Raw genomic sequence first — 19,575 nt, 5'->3', positions numbered from 1 at the left:
GAGAAATGAATACTAGATGCATGAGGGAAAGGCTGAAGGCATGATGGGTGAATGCTGAGTGCTTTCTCCAGGTTGGAGACAGGCTGCTCAGAACTGGCCATCTCCTTGTGCACTTCCTTGTTAGCCAGAGTCCAGGCGGAGAACCACTCCAGGTGTTTCAGACAGAGGGAATTCAGTACAGGAAGCTGGTTATACAGGTGATGGAGGAGCTGAGTTGCAAAATGGAACAGTGAGGCCAGCCAGAGATCAGCAATAGTGAGAGGATGTGGTCACCCCTAGAACCAGCAGATAACAGGAGACAGAGAAGCCACCAGAGCCCAGGAGCTGGGGCCACCTTGTCGAGGCTGGATCACTCTGGTGGTCCTGCTTGATGGAGCCACAGATGGGATGCAGACACTGCTGGAGCTGCCATCCCAGGAAACACGAGAGGCAGATAAATACGATGGCTTCTCCCTTCCCATCACCTGCCAATCTCCCATCGCACCTTCCTTAAAGGGTCAGCTCACTCTCCTCCCTGCACACACGCACACACACGCACATACACACACACACACAAAGATGCACAAGCACACACACACAAAGATGCATGTGCACACACGCACATACACACACGCACCACACACACGCACATGCACACACATGCACATGCAAACACGCACACACACACACAAACACACACACATGCACACACGCACATACGCAAATGCACACACACACAGATGCAAATGCACACACGCACATATGTATACCAGCAACACAAAGCAGAACAGGGAAGGACAAGGAATAGATCTGAGGACAAACAGGCAAATGCCTAACACAAGGCGCAATACACAATGGGGAATTCAAAAGCATGCCACAGTGCCTTATAGCTTGTCTATAAAAACACTTGGGAGTCAGAGGCACCAAGGTGGATCTCTGAACCTTTCGTCAAGGTTCTTGGACTCCTAGCTGAGGTCCTCAGAAGCCTGGCTTGCATCGGTCATTCTGGGATGTCTCTCTGGTCCCAGTGACCATGCTTCCCTTTTACAAACTCTCTTACTTCCATGTACGCCCGTCTTGGCTCCTGTTGTATTTAATTCCTTCCTCCATATTCCCTGGAACACTGAAGCAGCCCCCTTTTCTAACTGGGGGTCTTATTCCCAGACCCTCTTCCCTCTCATCTATCTTACCCTGGATAATAGATAAATCATCCCAAAGCTCAGCTCTGAACCGGTCACCTCCTTGATCAAAAACTTTCCATAGCTTTCTCTTGCCTACAAAATAAAGTCTGACTTCCTATGTTTGATCACAAAGCATCAGTGATCTAGCTCCAACCTTATTTTCCACTATTCCCATTATAGAGTCTCTGCTCCCCTCAAACTGAGCTGCTACATACCCTCTGCTACATCTCAGCTTGTGCTTTTCTTTGGCCAGAGGCCCATCTTCCCCCTCTTTGATTTTAAATTCTACCTGTGCTTGAAGCTTTGGTTCACATCAAACTTCGCATTCCTGATAGAAGAGTGACTTTTTCTCTCCCCCCTCTGAATTCCCTGTAGCATTTTATCTGAACTCATGACACTCACCACTTTCTAGTCTGCCCTGGAATTATTGATGTGCACAGCTTATCTTCCTGCTAAGGTTTTAGAGGGTAGAGACCATGGCATTTTTAGCTTTATGGTTCCCATAGCATCCAACATACAGTAGGTATTCTGAAGTTTTTGTTGCATAAATGGCTGTACCTTCAAATAAATGAATGAATGGGTAAATGGACATACATATAAAAGAATTAATGGGTGAATGAACAAAACTGGCAATCCTGGGTTCCCACAGAGCAGGCTACTCCAGCCAGCCTGAAAGTGGATGCAGCTTTAGGTGGCTAATCAGCTTGGGTTACACTAGTTACAGGGAGGAGCCAGACCCTCTGGACCTGTTCTAGGAGGGCCACTGTCTGGGGGAGTGGCTGGGGGCACAGCCACAGATCTTGAGCCTACTGCAGCCAACCCCAGAACCCAGCTGCCCAGCCCCGTGGAGAGCCTCACATCAATGTAGTTGGCGTTGATGTAGTCGGAGTGTGGGTCTCCATCCAGCACCAGCAGCCTCACTCGAGAATGGTCATCTGCAGAGAGAGAGAGAGCAGAAAACAAGGGGGTGGGTGATGAGAAGGCTTCGGGTGAGCTCTGCCCTGCTTTAGAGCTACCATTTATCAATCATCATGTACCAGGCACCATGCTACTGACAGACACGCTCTCATTTAACCCCTAGCATCACCCTCGGTTATTATCCCCATTTACAGATGAGGAAATTGAGGCTTAGGGAGATTACTGTGCCTTAAAAAAGGGCCTGTATATGCTGCTTCTCTTTTTTTTCCACCCACCCTTCTGATTCCGGTTTTGTCATTACCTACCGGGGAGAGTGACCTGCTTCTTTAAATCTTAGTGATTTTGTCATTAAAATGGGGATGGAAACGCCTTCTCCAGAGGACAACGCAGGAAAGACCATATGAAAACACTCAGGAAGCGAGAAGTGTTAGATCCAAATTAATATGCCCCATTTTCATGCTTGCTTAAAACTGGCAAATTTACCTATTTTCCACAACTGCACAAATGCTTGCCTTTTGCCTCTTGGAATATTGATGCAAATAGACTGTCGGCCGCATATTGTTATCAGTACTATCATTCAAGTGAAGCTGACTAAATCATTATATTAAAAGAGATCATCAATAACTAAAAATCGTGTTACAGAGAATACCATTTCAAAAACAATCTAGGCACAAACAAGATTTGCAGGCGTTAGTCAATGGCACGCTTACTTCAAATAACACCAAATAAAAATGATTAAAAAAAAACCTATTACAGCAGAAGAATCAGGCTAATCCTTTACAATTAATTAAAGTGAGCTCCGATATGCTAGAGGACATGCAAACAGAACACCTGGGTTGGGTCTGGTGGGGGGAGGGGCTCAGCTTTCCGTTCCCGTCACTATGCACGTATCACCGCGTGTTGCTGCATCCACTGGCCAGGCCACCTTACTCTAGGGCAGGGCTAGGGCTCCCCATAAGTGGACTGGAGAACTCTGGGCACCCCCTAAGGGTTTATGGGGATCAAGGAAGTCGGGTCACCATATCCCATTAGTTTTTTCCAGAACTTTGCAGTTTACAAGGCCACCTATTACTACTGACTGGAACCCCCATGAACAGGGACATTAGGTGTTTTGCTCCTTGTTCTATCCTCTGCACGCACCTGTGACAGGTACTCAATAAGTACTCGGTGAGTACATGAATGGATTATCTCATTGGACTCTCACAGTGACCCTGGGAGAGAAGTAAGACGGATGCTGTTAACCTTTGTTACAAATGAGGAAACTGAGGCTCCCAAGGATTGACTGGCCACATGGCCAGTGGATGGTGGAGCTTGGAAGAGTGGGGTTCTCTTAACTCTGAGCTCAGACACTCCTGATTCCCCAGAGGGGTCTAAGCAGGATAGTAGAAAGTACTTCAAGGGTACACAGCAGAGGGAATTAATGACAGAGGAGTGGTTACCTGGGTGATGGAAGAGTTGAGAGGCTGAAGGGAGGAGGGAGAAGTAACTCAGAGATAAACATCAACAAGGAGACACTGCCTCCCCAGGGTCGGTGGGACAGAGGAAGGAAGCCAGGGCACCAGAGCCCAGGGGTGGGGGCCACCTGTGGAAGCTGGAGCTGCAGTGGGCCTCTCTGGTGGGAGCTGGAGAAAAGGAGGAGACTCCCTCACTGTTCAAGAAGGTGCCTCTGATTGGGACAGAGAGGGAGAAATACCCCGGCTTCTTCCTTTCTCCCACCTTCCAATCTCCAACCAGTGCACGTCATTGGCCAAACAGCAGCCAGCTGACAAGAGAGGCTGAGAAATGCAACCTGCAAGGGTCAGACCCCTATGATGGAAAGTTGAGCAGAAGAAGGCAAGGAATGGGACCAAGGATGGACAAGCAGGCCGGGGTTGGACAGGACACCACCCCACGACCATTCATTCATTAACTAATTAATCAATTCAAAAATAGTTAAGTGAGCATCTGCCATGCGGCAGGCACTATGCTAGATACTGAGCTACACTGGATGCCATGTTTCTTACTCATCATGGGGAAGAGTTTCCATGGAATCAACCAGAGGGAGTGGGGGGGAGGTCTAAGTGATCCCTTTGGGTGGGTGGCGGAGTGGGGTGTGAAGTGGGGAAGGAGTTTGAAGCTAATCTTTATGGAGTTGATGGTAGATACCAGAGGCTTCATATACATTATCTCACTCAATCATTTATTCCTCCAAATTGCTCCATAGATTATTATACTAATGATGTAGTATTTTTATTCTTCCCATTTCACAGATGAAGAAACTGGGGCTCAGAGAGATTAAGCAAGTTTCCAACATTACACAGCCTATAAGTGGCTGGGATTCTATCTTAGGACTGTCTGACCCTGAATCCCTGTTCTGTTCACACAATGTGCTGTCCCTCCTGGACTTCTAGCATCTCGCAGGTACTGCAGTCTGTGCAAGTGTCTGGTCCCCAGCTCCTGCAGTGGGACGTCCTGGGGGACATCCACCCAGCAGGCTTTCAGACAAGACCCAGCACCTGACTCTGAGCTCAGACTGTTAAGCCCTGTTACCAGCGGTTACCGAAACTGTAAGGCTCAAAAAAGTGAAAAATGCATAATGTGTTTTCACTCAGTGGTCTCACTAATGACTTATCGATTCAAAAAATCTCCTTTATTTATTGAGTTATGCCTGCCCTTGAGGTCTAAAGCACTGGAAACAGAGATTCTGGTGTAAAACATTGAAAGGGAATTTTCATTATTATAAAATGAAATTGAAAGTCTGAAAGCAAATATGATTAAAAAGAAAAAGAAAAGAAACAAACTTATTTCTTTTAGTTAAATGTTCTTAAAGATGAGAGGTGCCTCTAACCACCAGATGATGGCGTTTGTCAATATCACCTCTTTATTCATTTATTAAGAACATATTCACTGAGCACCTACTACACACAGGCTTGTTGAAGGGACTTGGAAAGTATTTTCCAAGTGCTTAGGGAGTTTGTCAATGTAGTGGGGGGGACAGACTGTACACAGAAGTGAAATTTCAAGGTCTAGAAAGTGGGGACTAGAGGGCTTTGTGAAGTGATATGTGAATGAGGAATTGAAAGTAAGGCTTGACCAAAGGACAACAAGGAAGGGTCTTTCCATCAGAGAGAACAGCAAGAGTGAGAGCAGAGGTCCTGGAAAAGCAAGCATATTGGCGACCTGCAAACAGTTTCTTGTCTTGTGAACGTGGAATGGGAGGCAATTAGCAGTGGGAGAAGAGGCAGAGGAGGTAGGTGGGGGTTAGACTGAAGAGGGCTTTCTACGCCCCATTCAGGTACTTAGGTGCAAGTCACCATGCCGGGCTCTGCAGAGCATCCAAATAGAAGCTATCTTCTGAGACTGTGAAAGGGTACTTTAGTACAAAATGATCAAGATTTATTCCCACATGGGCTAACCTGTGGCAAGTAGGACAGTAGACGTGGTGATGGGAGGTCTGAAGCTATGGGTCAGATCTGGGTTCAGATCTTAGCTCCATCACTTAGCAAGTCAGTTGATCTCTCTAAGCCTTGGTTTTCTTAGGAAAATGCTATAGGGCTCAATACTATATAGCTCACAGAATGTTGGGAGGATTAAATGAGAAAATGCAGGCATGAAAAGTATGAGGACGTTAAGAGAATGAAAAGATGAGCCACAGATTGGGAGAAAAAGTTTGAAAAAGACTATCCGATAAAGGAGTTGTATCCACAGTATACAAAGACCTCTTAAAGCTCAACAATAAGAAAACAACCCAATTAAAAAATGGGCAAATGATCTGAACGGACACCTCACGAAAAAAGATATATGGATGGCAAATAAGCATATGAAAAGATGTTCAGTATCATATGTCATTAGGAACTGCAAATTAAAACAAAAAGATACCTCTACTCACCTACTAGAATGGCCAAAATCCAGAACCCTGACAACACCAAATGCTGGCGAGGATGTAGAGCAACAGGAATTCTCACTTATTGCTGATGGGAAAGCAAAATGGTAGAGCCACTTTGGAAGACAGTTTGGAAATTTCTTCCAAAACTAAACACACTCTTATCATATGATCCAGCAATTACTGTCTGGTATTTACCCAAATGAGCTGAAACTTATGTCCACACAAAAACCTGCACATGAATGTTTATAGCAGGTTTACTCATCATTGCCAAAACTTAAGAAAAACCAAGATGTCCTTCAATAGGTGAATAGACAAACAAGTCATGGTACAGCCATGTCTTTGGTAACATAAAGAAATGAGTTCTCAAACCACGAAAAGACATGGAGGAAACATAAACGCATACTGCTAAGTGAAAAAACCCAGCCTGAAAGGCTTCATAGTGTATGATTCCAACTCTATGACATTTTGGAGAAGGCAAAACTATGGAGGCAGTAAAAAGATCCGTGGTTGCCAGGGACTTGGGGGGAGGGATGACTAGGTAGAGCACAGGGAACTTTTAGGGCAGTGAAACTTCTGTATAATACTGTAAATGTGGATATGTGTCACTGTACATTTTAAAAATCCTACAGAACTGCACAACACAGAGTGGACTCGAAGGTAAACTATGGACTTTAGCTAGTAATAATGGATTGCAAAGCACAGGGAGATCAGCTTGGTGCTTTGTGACCAGCTAGAAGGGTGGGGTAGGGAGGGTGGGAGAGAGGGAGATGCAAGAGGGAAGAGATATGGGGATATATGTATATGTATAACTGATTCACTTTGTTATAAAGCAGAAACTAACACACCATTGTAAAGCAATTATACTCCAATAAAAATGTTAAGAGAAAAAACAAAACCAAACACTAAAAAAAAAAAAAAAAAAAAAAGATGTGGTGTATATATACACGATGGAATATTACTCAGCCATAAAAAAGAATGAAATTTTGCCATTTGCAACAACATAGATGGACTTGGAAAGTATTATGCTAAGTGAAATAAGTCAGACAGAGAAAGACAAATACTGTATGATATCACTTATATGTGGAATCTAAAAAATACAACAAACTAGTGATTTTAACAAAAAAGAAGCAGGCTCACGGATACAGAGAACAAACTAGTGGTTAGCAGTGGGGAAAGGGAAAGGGGAGGGTCATTATAGGGGTAAGGGATTAAGCGGTACAAACTGTTATGTATAAAATAAGCTACAAGGGTATAATGTACAACACAGGGAAAATAGCCAATATTTTATAATAACCATAAATGGAGTATAACCTTTAAAAACTGTGAATCATTATATTGTACACTTGTAACAACTTATATAATATTGTACATCAACTAAACTTCAATAAAAAAATGAGGTACTACCTTATAAAACAAATGGATCAATATTGGTTCACCAATTGTAACAAATGTATCACACTGATGCGAGATGTTAATAACAGGGGAACCTGAAGGGGGATGGGAGGTAGGAGTAAACAGGAACTCTCTGGACATTCCGCTCAATTTTTCTGAAACTAAAACAGCTCTTAAAAAAAGTGTGAGGACAGTGCCTGGTATGCAGCAGGTGCTTAATAAATGGTGGTTCTGGGCTGGTAGTGAGGCAGGCAGTGAGCTGATGGCGGAGACGGTTAGAAACTTAGTGCTTCCCATTTGCCCTTCTGTACAAAACGTAAATCCATCTTTCTGCAGAGGCAAAGAGTTACTGTGTATATTCATGAAAGGGCAGAATTCAGCTATAGGTCCACCAGAAAGGCATTGCAAGGAGGAGCACTGCCCTCATGGTTTATTTATTCCTTCTGGGAGATGCTAATATTATTCTGTGTCCCCTTCTCCTTCTAACTTTATATAATTAGAAGGATAAAAAAATTGTGTTTATCCACACGCACATGGAGAAAGATGGGGCAGTGGGCGATGTAAAGGAGTTTATACAAAGTAATTTACAAGCAGCCCAGAATGTTCAGTATGCTCTATCTACATTTTGCAAGCTTGAGAAACAGCTAATCTGGTACTCCTTGTTTGATATTCAAGACGAGAGAAGAAGTCACATAGAGGAGAAACAAACCCCTCAAAGGTGAGGTAAGAGGCAGTGCAGGAGCCTGGCTTCACCCGGCTCTCAGCTGAGGCAGGAAGGGGGGCCAGCACTGGCTTGCACGGAGGAGGAGAGAACCAGTGGCCACCGGTAGAGAGAAGGCATAACTGCAAAGACACGTAGATCCAAAGAGTTCCCCGGAACACAACTCAAGGGGAACAGAAACACTGCCCCTCTAGAATCAATCTGTTCCTTGTAGTTTTCGAACAAAGCCCAGTGGTAGGTTGTAAAAGTTTAACAAAGAGCTCTCTGGAGGAAGAAATGGCCCTGATCTGTAATATCTGATTTCTGTGATATAAATACTCCCACCATGACTGATTTCAAGCTACCAAGGTGGTATCAACTGGCTCACAAAATTCCTGAAAAATTTAACTATCATCTCTTGCAAGCTGGTATGAATCACTTCCAAGACATCACTGACAGAGAACAAAGCCTGACCAGACCCCACAATGCCTTGCATGATCTGGTTTGGGACCTACTTCCCAGTCCAGCCTCATGCCCCCCTCCCCACATATTACTCTGATAACCGTGCCCTTCTTTCTGTTGCTCAAATGCATGATGTCTGCTCTGACCACAGGGCCTTTGCACATGTAAAGGAACGCCCTCAACCCCATAAGGCTGGCAACATCTCACTCTTCAGCTCAATCTTCCTTCCTCAGGAAGCCTTCTATGATCTCTCCACCCCAGACTCTGATAGCTCCCTGTACTTGTCTTCAGGGCTCTTAGAGCAGTTTTATTTCTGTGACGATCTAACTAACCCATGGCTCTCCTTCACGCCCTATTTAAGAAAGGGCACCCTATTTACTAAACTCCTCTATAGTGTATGGCACATAGTAAGTGCTCAATAATTATCTGTTCAATATATGAATTCATATTTGTGTCTGAAAGGCTGAGAACCAGAAAGGAGCCGGTCGCTTGCTTTTAGCCATACAATTGATTTTAGGTAACCTGGCCTGGGACCCAGGCTCTTTCCTCTACACGAGGCTGGCATAGTGTGCCTGGATCCTGTGTTCAAATTCTTCCTCGCCTCATAGCTGATCCCTCACCCTACCTGCAGACCCAAGACTGGCAGCCAATCATTGCCTTCAGCACGAGAGAGGGACGGGTTGGGAAGGCTCTGAAGGCAGACCTGAGGTCTGTCACTAACTCTATCACCCAGAGCAGTTGATGTATCTTCCCGAGCCTCAATTTACCCAACGACAACATCAAAATCCTCTCTGCCTTTGCAGACTTGTTGCAAGGATGAAAAGCAGTTAGATATGAAAGCACCTGGTGTATTTTAAGAAATCAATGCAAATGTGTGAATTCAGTTTTATTGTAATTCTAGACCAGTGGTTTTCAAAATATAGTTCCTTGGCCAATAGCATCAGTGACATCTGGGAACTTGTTAGAAATGCAGATACTGGAGTCCCAGCCCAGACCCACTGAATCCAAAACTCTGGGGTGGGACCCAGCAATGTGTATTTTAACAAGCCCTCCAGGAGATTCTGATGCACACTCAGGTTTCAATGTACAGACCATCTGATGTTCAGTTATTTAGCATAGGGGGTGCCTTGACTATTCAATTCGTCTTGGGAAAGACCAAAAGTTTTTACTGGAATTAGGCCGTGAGACTAGAGACTCACCTGTGCTGGGTGTAAGGAACAGAAATCTATCTTGTGGAGTGCGTAAGATGCTCCAGGCACCTTTCTAGAAGCCTATGGATGCTATACCATTTGACTCTCATCATAACCCATTTTGTGGCTGAGAAAATCAAGGCTCCAACAAGTTTAACAACTTAGAAGGTGTAAGGCTGAGAGCTTCCTTGTAGAGTAGTGGGGTCCCTACCTCTCCGGGAACCCCAAGATGCACTGCCTCCACAGCCCTCCATGCCGGTTCTGACTCTGACACTGTCCCATCCCACTGTGTGTCCCGCCCCCCATCCCTGGCCAGGGGAGAGGGCGCAGTATCCTCCCATGCACAGCTCTTAACTCTCCAAGCAAACCGCAGCTCGTCCCCCCTCCTCCATCATCAGAGGTAACCCGATAAGTCAGTCTTCCCAAGTCACATCCGCTTAGAGCATCACTTCAGAGAGGTGGGGCGGGGAAGACAATATCATTTGGATACAGGATGTACTCTCTTCCTGTCTTCCGGGCACTGAGGAAGGTAAAGGAAAGGTGCAATTTTTCAGAGAAAAGAGATTTGACTCATTACAATGAATTGTGGAGCTGAAAAATCATTTCCTAGGAGTACTGGAAATGTTAAGGCCATCGTCTTGCACGAGTGGAGAGCGAGGAGGCAGGTAATCCCGCTGAGACTGCCCAGGTACCCCACTGAAGCTAAAGGTCTCCTCGTTCAATCTTGATTGAATTACCATTACCCAGGTAGCGGGTGGCCCGGGGGTGACAGGGAAACAGCCCGACATTCTGTGCGTCTCCTCATGCTGTCAGTTCCCTGGGGCTGAGGCTGGGCTGCTCCCTTCTGCCGGGCCCTGTGAGAAGCTGCTCCAACAGATGAGAGCTCTGGGGCCACAGAGGGGACTTAAGCGTAGAGGCGCAGAGCACTGAGAGAAGTTAGGGGGACAGCGGCCTATCTGATGAATTTGTGGATTCATCCTAGGCAGGATGTCCAGCCCATACCCCACTAAGGGGACTTTCTGAAGAAAGAGAGGAAGGTTTCTGATCCGGATTCCTTCCGAAGCAGAAACTGAGACAAGGACTGAAATGCAAGGACTTGCTTTGGGAGATGATCCCGGGAAACCCCGGAAGGGGAATGGGAAGTGAGAGGCAGAAAGGAAGGAAACCAATGAGGGTTGTGTCATCAAGCAAGTTACCGCTGTAGACAGCTGGGGCTTACTTTCTCCTGTTACTCCAGGAGAGAGTGTGAACACACACCTCCAAGCTGTTCCGCCTCAGCGGGGAGGGACCTGGGGTACTTATACCCGCACCCCCATCACTCATGGATGGAGAGCTGCTCCTGGGGACATTTGATTTCTTGGCAGTCCCGGCAAGCAGGCAGAGAGGGCTCCAGGGACCAGAACAAGTCCTCTGACACACAAGGGCACTGAAGGTTTCTGCACCCGGATCACTCTGTAAGGCCCAGGCAGGAGTCGCCCTCAGAGCCAGCAGAGGAGAAGGGGGAGTTGGGAACACTGAACAAGGCACCCATTCTGACATCCAGTACGGTCTCCCCAGAAATCAGCAGAGAAACAGCTCTGAGGAGAAGCCCCTGAGTTTGATTTGAATCTGAGCTCCTCCCTGGAAGTGAAAAGAGCCCCTCTGAAGAGTTCATCCTGCTCTTCCATCTGCTCTGAGGCCAGAGACCTTAGCACATGCTCCCCCAAGAGCACAGGTAAGTCTAGATGCAGAGGGACTCCTTGGTAGGGAGCTCGTGGCACCGGGGCAGCAAGAGCCCGGAGCTCTGGTTCTCGCTATCCTACAGACTCTGCATGACCGCGGGCAGGGTTCTACATCTCTGGACCATTGCTCCTTGCCTGTGGACTCAAAGAGGCTAGACTTAGTGTCATCTAGGTTTAAAAGTCTATACAACCAGGCTCAGATTCAATATTTATTCATCTTAATTTGCACGCTTTGCACTGAAAGATGTGAACCTGAATGTCAGAGAGATGATGTGACCTTGTTGAAGGTCATGCACGAGGTAAAGGGCAGAACTGAGAATAGCACCTGGGTCTGCTGGACCCCATGCCCAGTACTCCAATACACCTGAGCCCAGGGGCTTGTCTTAAATTAGGGGGTTAGAAGTCTCAGAAAATGAAAATGTCCTGGGTCTCCTGTTTGCCCTTCAGCCTTCCGCACCTGCCTCTCTAAACTGGAAGCTGATCTCTGTGGATAAGATCAGAGGTTCGTACGCTCAACACTGCTAATCATCAGGGAAATGCCAGTCAAAACCACAGTGTAATATCACCTCATACCTGTAAGAATGGCTATCATCAAAAAGACCACAAACAACAAATATTGGCAAGGATGTGGAGAAAAGGGAACCCTTGTACACTGTTGGTGGGAATGTAAATTGGTGCAGCCACTGTGGAAAAACAGTATGGAAGTTCCCCAAAAAACTAAAAATAGAACTACCAGATGATCCAGCAATTCAACTCCTGGGTATATATCCAAAGAAAATGAAAACAGTAATTTGAAAAGATATACACACCCCAATATTCATAGCAGCATTATTTACAATAGCCAAGATATGAAAGCAACCCAAGTGTCCATCAAGAGATGAATGGATGAAGAAGATGTGGTATATATACACAAGGGAATATTATTCAGCCATAAAAAAGAATGAAATTTTGCCATTGGATGGACCTGGAGGGTATCATGCTTAGTGAAATAAGTCAGAGAGAGAAAGACAAATACTATATATTATCATTGAGGAATCTAAAAAATAAGACAAATGATTATAACAAAACAGAAACAGACTCGCATAGAGAACAAACCAGTGGTTACCAGTGGGGAAAGGGAAGCGGGGAGGGGCAAGATAGGGGTAGGGGATTAAGAGGTACAAACTACTATGTATAAAATAAATAAGATACAAGGACATATTGTACAGCACAGAGAATATAGCCAATATTTTATAATAACTTTAAATGGAGTATAATCTAAAAAAATTATTGACTCACTATGCTGTACACCTGAAACTTATATAGCATTGTAAATCAACTTTTCTTTAATAAAAAGAAAAAGAAAAAAAAGATGAGAGGTTCGTAAATCCGAGAGTGTATCGGTGTCACTGGTGGGCTTTTTAGAACAGAGATTGCTGGGTGCCACCCCCAGAATGTCTGCTTTGACAGGTCTAGATGGGACCCCAAAATGAGCATTTCTAGCAAGTTCTCAGGTGTTGCTGCTCCAGGGACCACACTTTGAGAACCACTGAACCACTGGACTCTGTCTACAGATTCCCTTGTCCTCTGGCTCTGGCTGGGTTCAGCCACTGGAAAGCACAGGCAGAAGACTGGATTAAGTGGGGAGTGCCATCGAGGTACTTATTCCTTCAGCTCCCTTTTTTGGGGTCACCATGGGCTTGCTGCAAGGCCACTAAAGGTCACACCTCTGACCAGGTCCTCTTTCTCTGGGTCCTGGGAACCTCTTCTTACTGAATCCTCTGGGCCCAGGCATGGCATTTAGCCCCAGGGTACCACACTATTCCCTGCAGTCTCCCACAGCTAGCTCACATTTTCATTAAAAAAAAAAAAAACAAAAAGTCACTTGATTAAATTATCCTCAAATCACCCTACTTGAAGGTCCCATCTATTTCCTGCTGGGACCCCGACAGATGCCAGAAGGGAAGCCTCATTTGATAAAATCTGCACCCCTGAGATCACTTCCTCTCCTCTGTGTAATTTCCTTCCAGTCAAGGAAGCACCCTCTGCAACTTCCACATGGGGAACGCTTGGTATTCTTGAAATTTCCCCTTGTCCACCATATATGCCCCAGGGCTACTTAAAAGTAAAGAACTCTTTGTTCTGTTTTCCCCACTCATTTCCTTTCCTTTCACTTCCTTTCTTTTCTACTCCCTGGAAACCCCACTGTCTCTATTGCTAAATTCTAAACAGAATCGTTTGGAAGAAAGGGCTTATTTAGCCAAGGTTTCTCTTTCATTGTTTCATTGGCAGACTGTGCCCTCCCTCCTTCTCTTCCCCTTTCATCTTCTCTGTTCTCCCTGGCCTGGGCCTTTGTCCTCCACTCCAGCCTCCTAGTGCCCTGGGTTCCTTAAGATGCTAATCACACCCGGTTTTCTTTTTGCACCAAGAATATTTCTATTTATCAAGCCAGCGCTGACTTCGCCTCCGGGAGGGAAACGTACAAGGGCAGGAACACTTTCCAATGCTCGGGGCTGTTTCTCTTTTCCTTTTTTCATTTCAATTCCAGGACTTTTTCTTTCTTTCTTTCTTTCTTGGTCCCCCTTTACGCTTTGCACTGCTTTTGGATGCACTGGTTACTTTGGCACTGTCTCCTCTCAGGACTGAGGGGAGACCCGGTCTAGCCACAATTTGCCGCAGAATTACTGACCCGTACATTAGAAAGGAGAGTCAGGTTTCTTTAAACCCACCAAGATGGTATCATTAGGTGTCTGAATTTCCTCTGCCTCTGTTTGGGTTTCCCCAGAAGTAGATATAAGATGAGGATTCCAGTGCAAGCAGTTTACATAGGAAGAGAAGAGGACACCAAGAGGAAAGGGGGAGGGGAGTGAGACAGCCGAGAGAAGGCAGCCCAGGAAGGGTGGGCAACTGCAGCCCACTCCCCATGGAAGCTCTGGAAAAAGGTGTAGAACACACAACCCAGTGAAGGCGAGGATGAGGAGCGGGGCTATTTCATGGTCTAGGGAGAGACAGCTTTGTGCCTGGACAGAGCATCCTGCCCCAGCTTTGGAGAAAGTCCTCAGGCAAAGAGATGCAGACAGGGCAGGACTCGGGGGAAACCAGTGAGGCGCCAGGGCACACACTTTAAGGAGGCGCTTGCTCTCAGGGTCAGGCAGGTGCAGGGTCAACAGCTGAGACTGAGCCGCCCCTGGAATGTGGCACGCTGGGTGCGTCGCCTGCCTCACCCTAGTCCCGGCCCTGGATGCCAGCAGGAGTTACTGCACAAGGACGCGGTGGCACCGTGGGGTGTGCAAGGGACACGGACGGCATCTTCTGCACCCTGCGATGGAGTCTAATCCCTTTCATTGTTCCCCTTGCTGCCTGGAATCCTGCCTTCTCAGACGTGGCTCCTGAAGGGGACACGACTGTCCTCCTCTCTCCCTCCTGTGTCCCATCTCTCCACCCTCTTCATTCAGGCTCAGAATGTCTTCCTTGATCCACTATCACTGTTCCTAGAGTCATCCTGATCCAGACTTCCTCCATCCATCCTTTCTGGGTGTTCTCTATTTTTGGGGGGAAGCCAGAAGGCAGAGACCCATGGCTCAAGCCCTTTGGGGCCTTGCAGGGAGTCCGTGCATTCCAACTTTCAGTCCTGTCTACTGAGCACCAGCCATAAGCCAGGTTTGGGGACACAGGAGTGCAAGAGAGCCCTAGCTCTGTTGTTGCAGGACACCTATTCTGGTGAGGAGATCAGGCAGCCAACAGACAGTCATGCAAATGCTCTCAACTCACAATAGTGACGAGAACTAAGGAGAAGACATGCCTTGTGCTCTCAGAGTGAATAATGGGGTTTTGACCAAATTATAATGGTCAGGAAGAATTCCCTGAGGAAGTGATACCTGAGCTAAGATCTGAAGAATAAGTAGAACTTAGCAAAGAGAGGAGGGACGGGCATGTTGATAGAGAGAAGAGAATGTGCAAAGGCCCTGTGTCACGGATGAGCGGGTAAAGTTCAAGGTACTGAAAGGCCGGTGGGGCTTAACCGAGGAGACTGTGGTGGAGAGGACACAGTGTGAAATGCGATGGAGAGAGGGCTGAGGGCCTTTGGAAAAGAAGGGCTCAACACTGAAGGAAGCCATTTGAAGGTTTTCTGTAGGACAATGACATGTTTCAATTCATATTTTGAGGAGGTCCCTCTGGCTTCTGTTAGAGATCAGATAGGATACATTTGGGGGCCAAAGTAGATGTGGAACAACCAGGAAGAAGGTGGGCAGAGGCCAGGTGAGATCTGATGATGGCTTGGGCACGGATGCTTGAGCGCAAAAGGTGGGCAGTGGGACATCCAGAAAGATACAAAGGCTTTCATCCTTGGCTCCTCAGGCTTTGGACCAGATACCTGGCCCGGCCTGGATGCCCTTGTCTCTCGAGGGACAGGGTCTCTTTACTGTGCTCTAATTGTTTATTTTTTCTATTATTATTTTCTATTATACTAGTGCATCATTATACCCATTTTACAGAGAGAAGACTAAGGTTTAGAGTGAGTACACAAGGTCTTAACAGCCTATAATTTAGTGGATCCCATCTGAACTCACCATCTGATATGGGGAACAGACAAGTGACCAGGTATTTAAGGGCACTAGTACACGATGGTGCTCAAGCACAGGACGGTCAGAGCAAGAAGAACCTGTGCCTGGAATGCGAGTTCCCTGGCAGCAGAGACTGAGTGTCCCAGTGCCCAGCACAGGGCCGGGCTCAGAGGAGGCCCACACATCCTAGGTCTTCATACACGTTTCCTGACTCTTTGAATGTATCTTTCCAACACTACATTTGCAAGAAATCTTTTTTTTTTTTTTAAAGAAATCTTGCTGCCTGCATTACTCTCTTCCAAGGGACAAATTATAAATGTTTTTCTGATTAGTTCTCCTATTCATAGCCGATTTCTAAATCAGCACAGGAAACAGCTAAGCTAAAACTTCTGCCTCTTTTTTCCTTTACAAGCTGCCTGTATCTTACGCTTTCTTCCTCTAAGCTTTTTCTTAGGCAATGTCTAGACAGTTAAAGAAAACAAAACAAAACACTCAACTGTGCTAGAAATAATTTGTTATTCAGGATTCTTTTTTTTTTTTTTTTGGCTGAACTGGGTTACTCTGAGAACTGAGACCAAGGGATGCTTCGTACCCAACTGGTGAGATGTCAAATGGTCCAGGTTGGCTGTGCCGTGGCAGACAGGGGCTGTTGTTGACTCCTGTTCTAATCAGAGTATGTGCTTGGCATTTCGTGTGAGGTAAGTTTGTCCTCTGTATTTATGTTGTGTAGAGAAGGCTGTGCACACCAGTATTTGGCAATGATCATACTTGTGTGAGAACTGTGTATGGTGTGTAGTTCTATGGCAGTCTCTCTCTCCCTCTCCTCTCAGCACTGAATATCATGCAGGGTCCCACACAAGTACTGTCACTGCCCTTGTTCAGGCCCCCTCGTCCCTTGCTAGGACTCTTACAGTAGCCTAAGTGGTCCCTCTGCCTCCAGCCTCTCTCAATCAAATCCACCTTCCCAGTAAGCTGCCCTGGTGATCCTTCCAAAATAGACATCTGATTATGCTTCCCTGCCCCAACCTGGCTTATTCCACATCCCACACGGGTATTCAGTGAATTTTGCTTAAAATAAGGAGGATGGTGTATCCACACTGCTCATCAGTGACCCTGAGAAAGTAACTCCATGGCTATGAGTAATGGTGCCAGGTACTGTGCCAAGGGTTTTACGAACCTTTTTTCAACCATCCTATCTTTATTCTTTTCCTCACTTTAAAGGCGAGAAAACTGAAGCTCAGAGAGGTCAGGTCACCTGCCCAGGGCCCCACAGCTGGGACAGGAGCCCAGGCAGTCTGACTCCAGAGGGCCCGAACTACTCTGTGCCACTGCTTTCATCAAATCACACACCAGGGGGTGCTTCCAGGAACGCTAGAGCTCACTGCTGAGCAAAAGGCAATGTTCTTCCACGCCTCCCCTAGCTCCACACAAAACAAGCTTTCTCCTGCAGGCTCAGGGCCACCAAACACTCATGCCGACATTGGCCCTGAGCGGCAGGCGCTCACCGTAGGGCCCTGCCCCAGCCAGCAGTGGGGTCTGGCAGGAGTCGTGATGCCCTAAACTTTACCTCCTGTGTGAACAGGGTAACCTTGGGCTTCCTTGAGCCCTGAGCTGGTCCAAACCCTCAGGTGCAGGCCAGAGTTCCCAGCTCCTTCTGAGCACCTATCCTTGCTTGGGACTCTACCTCCTTGGAATAGCATTATCTCTCACCTAGGTGTTCTCAGCCCCTCCTTCATGGGCTGGACCTTGCTCTCCACCCCAAGATGCTGCCATGATGGGTTTTTTGCAGAGGGGGCCTGCTGGGAATACCCTTGTGGCTGGGCTTCCTCCCCGACCTGAAGAATTCTTGAGCGGGCAAGATCCAAGCTTCAGAGGTTTCCTGCATCTACTGTGCCTGGATCCAGCTCCCTGCCTGCCCGCTCTGGCTGAGATCAGCCATGCTCTGTTATCCAGGCCAGGGATGGCAGGGAGGCTGAGACAGAGCTCCACGCTTAGCATGTGGACCCAAATCTGGAAACATCAAGGGATTATTTGGTAACAAATTCCAGGTAAATAATAGTGATAGTCACTTTTCGTCTGTGTTCCCAAAGCCTGGAGCCCTCCCAGAAGGTCACCTACAGGATATGATGTTGCCGTATCGATTCTTGTTGCGGTTTTCATCCTCTTTGGCTGTGTCCCACGAGGCTGTCTGCCCCTCCGGTAAGGCCTAGAAAAAAAGGACAGAGTGATTAGAATGGCTTGAGATAGGAGCTTTATCTGGGTGTCCACGGGGAAAACGAGACCCACTGTGATGGCTCACACAGTGCAAAAGACTGTGTGTTCTTGGATGGGGCCTGGGGAGAACACAGACTTGTCCCCTCCCTGGCTTATTCACCTGTTCAGGGACTCAAATGTTATTGATGTCTTCTGTGTGTCATGAGCTCAAATCTGGTGCAGTAGGGGAGGCATTTGTTCATTTGTTCACTTGACGGATATTTGAATCCCTAATATGTGTCTGGTGCTATTCTAGGTACTTGGGATACAGTGAAATAGACAAAGCCTCCTTGAGCTTTCAGTCGACTGGGAGATGCAGCAAACAAGCAAGCAAACATATATAATTTTAAATAGTGTAAAATGCTGTGAAGAAAATAAAGCAGGGTAGAGGTATAGTGATCGTGCATGAGAATTATTTTGGATTGCACAGTCTGGGAGGGCTTCTCTGAGAAGGTAACATTTAAGCTAATTCCTTCATGATGTGAAAAAGCCAGTCATGCCAAGAAAAGTGGGAAGTGTTTTCCAGGCAGAGAGGACAGTGGATGCAAAGGTGGTAACCGAATGACCATGTTCAAGAATGAGGTGGGGAAAGCAGTGACAAAAGCATCTGGAGAAGCAGGGAAAGAGTTCAGGCTTCATAACGCATTGTGGTCATTGGTAACGAGTTGGGTATTATTCTAGGTGTGATAGGAAACCATTCGAGCGTTTTGAGCAGGGCAGTTAGCTAATTTATGTTTTATAAAGCACATTCTGGCTCATGTATGGAATAGAGACTCTAGGAGGCCCAGGGAGGAAGCAGGGAGATCAGTTAGGAAGTTGTTACAATAGTCCTGCCAAGAGATGATGGTACCTTGGACCAAGATGGTGCAGTGGATGTGGTGAGAAATGATTACTTTTTAGGATGTTCAGTTGAATATTGCAGATTTTGGTTTTCCCCCAGAAGCAGCCTCAGAAACAAGGATTCTAGTATGAGATTTGTTTGGGAGGCAATCCTAAGGAGCTCATGGGTGGTAGAGTGGGAAAAGTCGGACAATCAAGGGAAGAACGCCAATACAGGGGTACATCAACGAACAAACAACCACTGCACCTGAGGCTTAATCCCATGGGCCCACCTCATGGCTCAGAGTTGTTCTCCCGGCGGAAGAAGGGAGTTGGGGTATTTATCCCCCAGTTCCCATCTATCACTGATTGAGGACAACTCTTAGGAAATCCCTTGGCACTTCTGTCATGCTCTGTAGACAAGGTGTGCATATTCTTTTGTCTTAAGGAAGTACTCAGGCAAAAAGTCACAGGTGCTTGCAGGAGGCGGGCATTGGGTGGGCATACAGGGGAAAAGTGAGTGTGGAGGGGATGTGGGCAGGGCACCAACA

At 46.6% G+C, this 19,575-nt stretch overlaps 1 protein-coding gene across 13 annotated transcripts in view; it reads right to left on the bottom strand.

Annotated features, from left to right (window-relative positions):
- PTPRT (protein tyrosine phosphatase receptor type T) overlaps positions 1–19,575 on the bottom strand; it is a 1,098,035-nt gene that overhangs the window by 58,311 nt on the left and 1,020,149 nt on the right. For all 13 annotated transcript variants that reach the window (XM_082361692.1, XM_082361703.1, XM_082361700.1 and 10 more), the window contains 2 exons: positions 18,071–18,158; positions 2,019–2,095 (listed from right to left, as the gene is read on the bottom strand). In XM_082361692.1, coding sequence (XP_082217818.1) covers positions 2,019–2,095; positions 18,071–18,158 — 165 coding nt within the window. The remainder of the gene's footprint in view (positions 1–2,018; positions 2,096–18,070; positions 18,159–19,575) is intronic.

The sequence above is a fragment of the Balaenoptera borealis genome (genome assembly GCF_965194805.1).
Source record: "Balaenoptera borealis genome assembly, chromosome: 16".
Taxonomy (NCBI): domain Eukaryota; kingdom Metazoa; phylum Chordata; class Mammalia; order Artiodactyla; family Balaenopteridae; genus Balaenoptera; species Balaenoptera borealis.
The sequence above is the reverse complement of the archived record's forward strand: the minus strand, read 5'-3'. Positions and strand labels throughout refer to the sequence as shown.